Raw genomic sequence first — 11,800 nt, 5'->3', positions numbered from 1 at the left:
GGGGGGATTTGAACCTGCGACCTCTTGATCTCTAGCGAACTGCTGGATCACTGAGCTAGACTTGTTCCTTTGCAATTTCCTCAGTGATGATAAATGGCTCATTAACATGGTGAAACTATTGTATCCACTTGCACTGGTGCATGGCAGTGCCGTTCATGGGTCGCTATCCCCGAAAAGGAGTTCCAAGTTAGAATCTCTGCTTTGCGTCAATGCTTCATAATGCACTCCGTGACCCTGTTGAAATCTTGAGGACCCCCCTTTTCACCCCAACATATAAACTGTGTTTGGGTAACCTTCTGACCCAGGGTTATAAAGGTTCAAGATGGGACACACACACACACACGCACAAACACCTACCTCTCTGTGGTGTGAGTCTACCCTCTCCAGGCTGAGAGAGTAGAGTGTGTTCTTGGCCCCTACATACAGCCTCTCGTGGCCCTCGTCGAGCAGCATGGTCTTGGGCTGCAGGGAGGACCCGGGTCCTTGGAACACCCATGTCCTGTTCAGCTCCCATAGCTCTGCACACACACACACACACACAATGGAAGGTTAGCATCAGTTTTGCACAAACTAGAGTCCTAAGTGTTGGTGCTGCCGGAGCACCCTGCTCATGTGAGAGGGGAGGCAGCACCGTGGCCCTGGGCACACAACAGCACATGGTCGTGATTCAGCTGTTCTCCCTGGGGATTGTACAGAACCTCGGTTATCTCTCTATCTCGGTCTCTCTCTTTCTCTGTCTCAGTCTCCGTCTCTCACATGGTCGCTCTCCCTCTCTGTGTGTGTCTCTCTCTCTCTCTCTCTCTCTCTCTCTCTCTCTCTCTCTCTCTCTCTCTCTCTCTCTCTCTCTCTCTCTCTCGCTCTCTCTCTCTCTCTCTCTCTCTCTCTCTCTCTCTCTCTCTCTCTCTCTCTCTCTCTCTCTCTCTCTCTCCCCTTCTTTGTCAGCTGTTTCCTCCTAGTATAGAAAATGGTGGGATGTGGAGTGAGACACAGGACATTGAGAAGAGTATGAGCAAGTCAAAGAGACACAGAGGAAGCACAGCGTCTGCACATGTTCAGCAGGTTTGTCCCTTCCATTTCTGCTCAGCAGATAGGAAAGACATTCCGGATATTACAGATCTCCCAAATCCTTTCCCAAAAAAGGGAAAAGGGGATCATAAGGAGAGGAATTTGAGGCCTAGGAACGATGGACTGATTTGTGGTGGATATTTGATCTTCACAGTCTGTATAGTCTCTCTATCCGGCAGGAAGTTCCCTCATCAAACAGGAAACGGAACTGTTCTTTTCATCTAACTCCTTGAAGACTGTTCCCTCAGGAAGGGGCTCATTCTGTACAAAATAAAATATAATCAAGAGAGACGATAAGAACTGTCCTCAGATCAGATGGATCATTCAGACTTTATCTGCCAGTCAAATTTGTCCTTATCTGACTTCCTGCTTCAAAGAGGAAGTAGTGTGTCGTTGCACAGTGATCTTGATAGGGACCCAGTCCACATCTCACACACCGCAGGCTTGCATTCTCTAGCTTGAACAGTAATAGAAAGAACAGTTATATTACATGAAGGAGACACTGACGAGACACACACACACACACACACACACAGTTGAACATAATTTGTTTATTTAACTAAACCTGACAGGTCCTCTCTCAGCCAGCCACTCGTGTGTGCGGCTCTGGAGCCAAGGGCTGAAGGTGAAGGACCTGAGCCAGAAGCTGAAACCCCAAAGGGGTGCACTTCCTGTGGGTTTGGCCGGGCCAGAGCCCCTGGGCACTGGAAGCATATGGCTGGGTGTCCTTGTGGGGAAAAGGGGACTGAGTCTGGTGTGTGTTAGAAGCCCTCCTAGCACCTCACACAGCGTGAGCAGAAGCACCGCAGGCCTGCGGATCATGTCTAGGTGTTCCCGTGAGATGCTTTTCTATTTGTCCTCGTCTCCTCACTTAATTAGATCTGTCAGTCTCAACAGTGCCACAGCGTCCAAACAGAGAGAGGAAACCTCTGGCTACCATCACCCCCTCCGCCTTCTGTCTCTCAGACCGGCACGGCCCCGTTAGAGCATGTCAAGGTTTCAGCTACTTCAAATACCTGGAAGGGGGTTCCTAAATGGTAGTGGTTCGAGGGGGGAGTGGGGGGGAGGTCATTCTTATGATTTGTTATTGCAATGTCTGTATGTTTTTACAGGGATCTGATCGCCATGATAGGGACAGAGGCCGCGTTTGTTCAAGCTAGTTTGTAGATGTTGCAGACGTTACGGCGCAGTGTTTGTTGTCGGTGGTATTAGAGAAGGAGGAGACAGGGGGGCCATGATTATTTGGGTAATAGATCTGCGCCATGTCAGTCTGAGAGGTGCAGTTAGCTGTTGCCATTAGATCTCCGCGGTGGCAGGGGCAGAGACACGGAGGGGATGTGGCAGAAGTGTTGTGGCGCGGCTCCGGCCTGCTTCCTGTAATTATCTAATCCAGGCACTCTTTCTGTTTCTGTCTGTGTCTCTCTTTGGCTCTACCCCCCTGTATGACTCCCTGTCTTTGTCTCGGTATATCCTCTCTTTCTCTCTCGATGTATCGTCCACACAGTCAGGCACGCACGTGCACGCACACAAACTGACACACACACACGCACACAGAAACAAAGACAAGGCAAGGCTCGCTAATCGCTGTTGACATCCCAACAATTTTCCTCATTGTGTAAGCTGGCTCAGAAACAGTGAACGTTCTCTCAGGTGAAGCCGGTTCCTGCTTCTTCTGATCAAAACAGCTCTGACGGAGATTGAGAGTGAAAGGGGGCAGGATGGCACTTCTTCTGCCAAACCTTTTTTTTTCTTTATTTTTTATCCACGTTTTCCCTCCCCATCATGCCCTAATGGTAAATGACTAATTGGATAGGACAACCACACACAGACACACCCATACAAGGTTTCATGAGGGGCTTCATCCATACGGACAAACTGTACACATGCGTGCACACACGCACACACAGACACGCACTCACAGTCACACGAATGCGCTCACTGATGGGGTGCAGTGGGTGTAGCCCGGTGGAATGAGACGCTCAGTCGGTGAAACTGGTACTGAGGTAGTGTACTGAGGTAGTGTACTGAGGTAGTGTACTGAGGTACTGTTCTGAGGTACTGTTCTGAGGTACTGTTCTGAGGTACTGTACTGAGGTACTGTACTGAGGTAGTGTACTGAGGTACTGTTCTGAGGTACTGTTCTGAGGTACTGTACTGAGGTACTGTTCTGAGGTACTGTTCTGAGGTACTGTTCTGAGGTACTGTACTGAGGTACTGTACTGAGGTAGTGTACTGAGGTACTGTTCTGAGGTACTGTACTGAGGTACTGTTCTGAGGTACTGTACTGAGGTACTGTTCTGAGGTACTGTTCTGAGGTACTGTACTGAGGTACTGTACTGGGGTACTGTTCTGAGGTACTGTTCTGAGGTACTGTTCTGAGGTACTGTACTGGGGCCCTGCGGGGCCCATCACATTCATTTATTCATTCATTCACGAAGGCCAGACAGGTGTCAAGCAGTAAAACAAATGACCGTTATCATCAACGTTTATCTAAGTGACTCGATGAATTCCTAGTGTGAATCATCTGCACAGTTTGATTCAGTGGGCCCCTGTGATCAATCAAGGATGCTGTGATGTACCTCACATCTGCTGGGGGCAGTAAAAGCGGCCCGGGCCTATCATTATCTAAAACAGTAACAGTTGTTAAAGCCAGACCTCTGTCTCCACACACCCAGACGGAGAGACGGCGAGAGGGGCGAGAGAAAGGGATAGAGGAGGGGGATTTCCACTCTCTCTCTCTCTCTCTCTCTCTCTCTCTCTCTCTCTCTCTCTCTCTCTCTCTCTCTCTCTCTCTCTCTCTCTCTCTCTCTCTCTCTCTCTCTCTCTCTCTCTCTCTCTCTCTCTCTCTCTCTCTCTCTCTCTCTCTCTCTCTCTCTCTCCTCTCCTCCCAGCTGCAGCCACCACACGCAAGCCCGCGCCGGCTCACGGGCCGAGAGAGCGCGCGTGTGGCTCCACAAGACAAACGAATGGGAGAGAAACACGGCCCTACTGTGCTCCCACTTCAAATGGAAAGGGGGAGGGGAGGGGGGGAAGAGCCCCCACCCACCCTCCCTCCTCAGACAGACACTTTCATCGCCCCTTCTCTGAAGTGGTGAGAGATGCCTGGGGAGATTTAGAGAAATAAAATACAAATAAACTCCATAATCATCTCGGCGGCCCGCATGGAAATCCAGGAACCTGTTTTTCCCAAGGACAGAGAGAGGAGTGTGTGGAGGGGTGTGTCTTACTGTGGGGGGTGGAGGTGGGGTTGGGGGAGGGGGGGTCCAAGGGTTCCTCACACACTAGCGAGCCGTCATTGAAACCAAGATGCACGCACAGAGGAGCTCATCGCAACCTCCACTGTACGGCAATTTAATAAAAAAATAATTCAATTTGCTGGAACAATTTCACGTGTTGCCAGTAGTAACCGCATGGATGATGTCAGACCGTGTGTCCTTGTGACAGGCAGACCCTTCCATCCTCTGACAGAATAGAGTTTACAGAGCTGTGGGACCCGAGCCGGAACGCCGACAAAAGGAGAAACGATATGGAAAAAGGTTCTCTGATGAAAAGAAGAAAGGAGAACAGAAGAAAGTGAGTGTGGGTCCTGTGCGCGCTGCGGCACCATCGAAGGACACTGCACAGTCCCCAGAGGAGACGAGAGACGCTACGGGGGAAGGGATGTGTGAGCGCCTGTGAGCGTGTGCCTTTGTTACACCATTATCGGCATGGCCTTGCGTTCCCGTAACCCATCACGTTGGGGCCGGGGGGGGGGGTGGCTGGGAGGGGGGGCTGGGAGGGGGGGCTGGGAGGGGGGGGGGGGGCGGCGGTGATGTCACACGAGGAAATGAGAGCCGCATGCCGTCTCAGGGAAGAAGAAGAGAGGGGACATGAAAGGAAGAGGGAAGGAGAGGAAGTCAAACCTTAAGCTTAGGAGTTTTGTTTTGGATCGGTGACCATGAATAGGCGGACCTGGGAGATCCGTGAGCAGGACCGATCAGTACGTCTCCTCACAGCTCTCGCAACGGCATCACACACTGAACCGCTCACGGTGCCTCCACAATGATACTGCACACACTGTAACATAGTAACCAAGGCTTATCATGAAAGAATATGGACAGTGTGAGTGCATATAGAGAGGACTGGAGCTATTACAGCACCCAAGAGTGTCCAGCCTCACATCCGCAGTCAGCCGTGACTGGAGGGTGTTTGCACGACTTCCTCTGTTTGTGTTGTCAGGGCTTCGTCAAACAACAGTCTCCCATGACATCATCACCCTCACAAGCCCTGCGACCACCTCGCTCCCTTCCTGACATACCCCCGACTCTAGTCGCCCTGTCAACCCCAACACTCACAGTATTTGGCCATCGCACTTTTCGTGATCGGCCTACCCTTTGGTCATTTGGCCAAAGGTTGACCTCCACACCTTTCTCCCCCGTCCTTCTCATCTCTTCATGCTGTCCACCCCCCCTCCCCCACCACCATCCTTCCCCCCACCACCACCATCCCTCCCCCCATCTCTGCTGGGAAAAGGTCGGAGAGGATATGAGAGAGGAATCACCAGCTGGCTTCCCCTCTGGACACTTCATTAGCGAGCGGGCGAGCAACAGAGACCACATTACCGAGAGAGAGAGAGAGAGAGAGAGAGAGAGAGAGAGAGAGAGAGAGAGAGAGAGAGAGAGAGAGAGAGAGAGAGAGAAAGAGCGAGAGAGAGAGAGAGAGAGAGAGAGAGAGAGAGAGAGAGAGAGAGAGAGAGAGAGAGAGAGAGAGAGAGAGAGAGAGAGAGAGAGAGAGAGAGAGAGAGAGAGAGAGAGAGGGGACCCGCACGGAGGACACACCTGACAGAGCAGCCATGCAGCTGGGATCCTTCAACTCTCCTCTACTCTGCCAAATGTTTGATTTAGCTCTCCTTTCCTCTCCTCTCCGTAATTGAGGAGTACGGTATGTCGCGCAGGCAGATATCTCGCCCAATGGTGAGGATCCTGCGTAGGGGTGGAGCTAATTATAGCTTCCCCCCACATGTAGGTGGAACCGACTTCATACAAGTCTTCACTTCGCACATTAGCTATAATGAGAAAAATCCCCTCATTTCTGAGGTGGCGGAGCTTCGCGGAAGACTGGTATTCCCCGTGGAGTTTCTTGGGAGAAATGCACCTTGAGCTAAATCGTTTGGAGATTGTAAAGTACAGAGAGCAGCTCTTTTCCTTGTCTGAGAAGGAAGGGTTTAAATGACTGCAGTGTGGGAAGGGGGGGGGGGTAAGGGGGGGAGTGTGTGGGGGGGGGGTCCACATTTAAGTAATTACTACCTGAGACTCTCACAGCAAGGGATCTGCGAGCACAGCCTGTCTGAAATGTGCAGCTTTATTACATTTATATCTTAGATTTAGACCTCACTCTCCCTCAGCTTAGTTAAACATATCACTGCTGTCAACCTTCCAGCCTTGCACTAAAGAAGTCATAAATTATGAATCAAAATATATGTATTTTTGGGGAGGGGGGCCATATTTGGTCAAATATGATCAGACCCCCTCTGTAATTGACCGAGAAGGCCATACTGTAAGTATGTGATAACCCTGCTTTCCTTGGCCAGAGTACACTAGCTGTGCCAGGTCACCTCTGCTCACTCTCTGAGCACGTGAAACATATATTCTGTTTAAGTGGTGAGCCGGTAAGGTATTGCTGTCGGAGGACTTTCGGGAGCTAGATGTTTGAGCATGTGAGAGGGATCTGTTGCTCTGAAACAGGGAAAAAGGACCTGAGTTTATTTATACAAGTTAATGTGGATGACGTTAACTCTGTTCAAACACCCTGACATCACTGCACTGCTTTATTCACCTTGGACCATCTCAAAGACCTGCTCAACACAAATATTTATAAATCGTGTAAAACTATTATGACTTTTAGATAAATAGGTTTTTTGGCACCCATAATGTTTGAAGCCTGCTAAACTCAATTAGCCTTAAATACAAGCATGTTGCTGTGGTTAAATCATGTAAAAGCTGTAGTTGCTGGGCGCTGTTTGACTATGGCATGTTTTACAGGGAGTTCTTGATGGTCTCGGCTGTCATGCTTTAAATCACAACCTCTCACGTTATTTCAGAGAAACTGAAGCAGACAATTTTCATACTTTCCTGACAGAATGGCCGTCTTCGCTAACCAAAGGAATTTTTGCCATGAACAGCAGTATCAGAAAGCTCTCAGTTGGAGCTGCAAGACAACTCGTGTGTTGTGTTTAACACGTTCTTAAACACATAATGGTTTCTTTTAGAACTCGACAGACTCCCAACAGGTATCCATTATATGGGTGTGGAGACGCTTACAGTATAATCTCACTAAACCTGGAATGTATGACTCAGAGAATTATCTCCTGCTGTTTCAACAACCAGGACCCAGTGCAGACGGTTGGGCTGATGATCTCCCCGGCTCCCTGGAAAAGGTTGTTCGCATCCCAGACATTCAACTGCTCCAGCATCAATTTTGGAAGCGTGGTCAGCAGAGACTCCTGTTTGATTGGGTCAGGGGTCACCAGTCCTGTTTGTAGAGAAAGGCATCCCTGTAGGTTTTCACTCCAACCCTAATCCAGCACACCTGATTCTCATAATTAGCTGGTTGACGTGGTGCATTAGGTGATTTATAACTGGGGTTGTAAACAGAAACCTACAGGGCGGCAGTTCCCCAGAAACAGGATTGGAGGAAACCTCTGGATTGGGTAGCGAAGGCTTTTTCAATGGGAGTGGCAGTAACATCTGACCAAATCAGGATGATTTCATCTCCTTTAAGACTCTGGCCAAGCGTCAGAATATATAGATAAACTTCTGCTTGGCCAGCTGTCCCTGTCACATCAAACGTTGGATTCCAGCTATCAGCAAAAATACTTCATCAGAAACAGAGTGGAACACTTGTCTTTCCAGCGAGGAAAGACAAGTGTTGGCTGACGCCAAAGCACACAGAACCAGATTTAGAATTAGTTCTAAATGCCAGAAGCCATGCCATGCCTAAAATCATTGTTTATGGATGATCTGCTCTGCTGATCTCCATGCCGTGGTCCGGAGTGTCTCAGGCACATATAGTTTCACAATCAAACAGATGTGCCAATTGGACACAGAGCAATCAAAGTTTTTTGATTGGCCCAAAGCCATATCTAATCAGGGTGTATTACATTCTCATGAAGATGTGTTTAAAGTCTTTGGAAGATGTGCAGTCTCTCTGCTTTGAAGACAGCAGTCAGTCTATAATAATCACATAATACCTGGCAGATTTCAGTAACGACCTATTGGAATGAGACGAGAGTGTGTGGGCAGTGGAAAATATCACCAGGGATGCAAGTGTGCTTTAGTAACTCTCAATGCTGTGGAAACCAAGCAAACTGATTGCTTTTTAAAACCGAGCTCTTCAACAATGTCTGCCTACTCAAATATGATGCACACTGGTGCAAGATCACGTGTTCACGTGTCACAGAATCATAAGAGCCAAAAGGAAACTGAATAATTTGGTTTTGTTCAGGCCGATAAACTGAAAGGTTAAGGGTCATGGTTGTGGTCAGAGTTGTTTTCGAGGATTAAAAAGTAGCCCGAAGATGTTCTCCTTGAAAGGTTCACTTTTAAATTAAAAGATGACCAATTGTCTGTTGTATAATGAGCTCAGCAGTTTGAGGTTGCTCTATCCTACTAAAATGACAGCACATATCGTATGCAGAGGTCAAAACGATCCTGTCTATTATTTTTCGCTTAGATCTCCCTGAGGTGAGACAAAGAGAAAGGAGAAGAAGAGACGAGGGGATGGGAGTAGAGAACCATATGAATAATTAAAATCAGACACCAGTCTGGAATCTCTGACATGCCAGTTCCCCTCCTTCAGAGCAAAACCTGGAAAAGACTGCATCAGAATAGAACCCCATGGATCTAAAGGTCAGTCCGTATCGATTCCCCAGAAGCCCTGGGGTCGCTATGCAGAAAGTGGGCCACAGATGCTTCAGTCGTACTATTATTGTGATCACATTCCTCCCCGAACAGTGGAATCAATCCAGATAGATTGAATTAGAACTGCCTCCTCCAGCCTATCTGTTTTCATACCAGCTGGAGTGTTTTCCTAGTCCTGGGGGTGAACTTCTAGAACAACCTCCCCCTCGCTCTCCATGAGCAGCCTCCAAGGACTCAGCACGAGAGGCTATTTGGCGTGGGTGTGCATCTGCGTGTGAGGGTGTGTGTGTGTGTGTGTGTGTGTGTGTGAACGAGAGCGAGAGAGTGAGAGTGAGGGTGTGTGCAAACTGACTTGGAGAATGTATAAAAGCGAAGATGTTTTTCATTCCATAATGATAGGATCCAACAGAAGGCTCCCACAACCCACTGTGCCAGCCAGGACATGTAAGAGAAGAGAGAGACAGAAAGGGAAGGGAAGACAGAAAGAGAGAGAGGTGGGTGGGTGGGGGGGTGGGGGGGGGCTAGAGAGAGGCAGCCACTGAAACACTTCTGGCCCCGGGCAGCTAATGACTCAGGTGAAATATGAAAGTCGTGGTCATTACTCTTTGTTCACGTGGCGTTTATGAGTGAACACATCAGCGCTGTTCGACACCCAGCTGGAGGTTCTGTCAATACTCCAATCTAACATGAGATTTTAAGCAAACAAATCCTGTACTTTTGCTCTCGCTGGTCCTCCCTCCCTGTAGCGCTTTCTCTCTTTTCTTTTCTTTCTCTCTTTGTATCTATGCTTCTGTTCAGATGTTTTTCTCTTCCCTTCCCTTGTGACAACAGTATCTCTATCTCTCTCTCTCTCTCTCTCTCTCTCTCTCTCTCTCTCTCTCTCTCTCTCTCTCTCTCTCTCTCTCTCTCTCTCTCTCTAAACTATGCATCTGCGTATACAGTACATATACTGTATATTAACTTTGTTTATTTTCTTTTACCTCTAACTACGATATTGTTTATTATTACTGTAAGGTTCAAAATAAATATCCATTACTAAATAATACACATTTTAACTGCCTTTGTTGGATGCCTCATAAGATATATGTTGGTCACTCACATAGTTATTCACTGCTCCTGACATATTTAGGATTTATTGAACATGGAAATTCCACACATGCATTCTACCCTTACTGACACATTTATGTGGAATTATAACTGTTACTGTTACTGTTACTGTTGACATTGGGATCAAAGAAACGGAACAAAATGCCTTGTTTACTATCGACTCCAGAATTGTTATCTACAAAGACAGAGCCCTCATCATTTCCTCAGACGTTTACACACGCTTAATCACATCACACACACACACACACATGCACGCACACACACACACCCCCATCTGTCTGCTCATCTCTCAACAAACCACTACTGGGGCAGAGAAAGCCACATTGTGGATTCTCAGCCACCGTGGCCTGCAGAGGAAAACAACCTTTCATAGTGACCAACATGAAGGACACCACAGGGTCTTCGCCATGAGCCCAGAATGAAGCTTTCTTCACACACCGTGACACTCTCCACTAGACCCTCTTACAGCAAGGTTGTGTAGGTGTAGACAACGATCTAGAACTCTAGGGATGAAGCAGGCACGATAATCATCTGCTTACTGTCATATACAAAGGCAAAATGAAGTGTCTAACAGTAGGTGTCATGGTTATTGACCATGATCTAACCCTACGATCTAGCTCGCCTTTGCCATTCTATAGATGGTGAAATACACATTTGATTATTTTTGTCTCGTTTGTGTAAACATCTACGGATTGAGCCAAAGGGTTGGACAGAATCATGTCTAAAAATGCTCGAGTCTGAGTTCTTACACCTGTCTGATCCTCAATCTAGCATGAGATAGCTGAGAGAAGAATGTTGCCCTCTGAACGGCATGCATTGACTAGTTTTTAACAGTGAGGAGCTGAACATGAGTTTTGTATGTGAAGACCCTGTAAAACAATCCTGCCTCTTGCACTTACAGCCTGTACCTTTCTGAGCGAGTTTCAATCACCGCATGACTGCAGTAGTTCTGTGGCGTAATTGTCTGCCGTATTGGTTTGGCAAACATCCATTGCAACTGCGATACACACACGCACACACAAGCGCACTCTCACACACTCACACGGCGCGATGCCTACCTTTGTGGGAGAGTCGTATCCTGGGAAAGATGTTCTGGGAGGTTTGCGCGGGGCTCTGGAGGACGTGTAGCAGCACCAGAGTCCAATACACACTCCTCTTACACCCCACCATTCTTAAACACACACACACACACGCACGATCTGCACTGTCACACCACAAACAGTCAGGGGGTCAGGACTGAGTCCATCCAGTTGGCAGCACCATAAACGTCCAAAGGAAGAGAGAAGAAAATATCCCTTTATCTAAAACAGTTCCAGTCCCGGTAAATGTTGAATCAGGTGTGTTCCACCCACTGCCCACCAGCCTGAACAGGAATCCTGGCTCTGCCTCCCACCCTCCCCCTGACACAGGAAGGGTCCCTCGACTCTGGAAGGTGTCAGTCCGGCGTTGATGTGGCGGAGTGGGACTCTGACCGCGCGGTCCTCCCCCTGGTCTCTGTAGTCACACAGACGACAGGAGAGAGAGAGAGAGAGAGAGAGAGAGAGAGAGAGAGAGAGAGAGAGAGAGAGAGAGAGAGAGAGAGAGAGAGAGAGAGAGAGAAAAAAAAGAGAGAGGAGTCCAGCTGTTGCAGTCACGCCTGCATGCCCTCTGCTGCTCCCTGTCTGTCCGTCTCTCGTCCGTCCGTCCGTCTGTCGGCGTGTCCGTCCTCTCTGAGACGGTGGTGTCGTCTG

General features: G+C 48.5%; 1 protein-coding gene across 1 annotated transcript in view; it reads right to left on the bottom strand.

Moving 5' to 3' along the window:
- sema3e (sema domain, immunoglobulin domain (Ig), short basic domain, secreted, (semaphorin) 3E) overlaps positions 1-11,433 on the bottom strand; it is a 20,314-nt gene extending 8,881 nt beyond the window's left edge. The window contains 2 exon segments of the mRNA XM_084672965.1: positions 358-518; positions 11,129-11,433. Coding sequence (XP_084529091.1) covers positions 358-518; positions 11,129-11,240 — 273 coding nt within the window. The 5' untranslated portion in view covers positions 11,241-11,433.
- Between the last annotated feature and the right edge of the window lie 367 nt (positions 11,434-11,800).

This window comes from Hypomesus nipponensis, chromosome 14, assembly GCF_054491055.1.
Source record: "Hypomesus nipponensis isolate SF chromosome 14, ASM5449105v1, whole genome shotgun sequence".
NCBI lineage: Eukaryota > Metazoa > Chordata > Actinopteri > Osmeriformes > Osmeridae > Hypomesus > Hypomesus nipponensis.
This window is presented reverse-complemented; position numbering and strand designations above follow the sequence as displayed.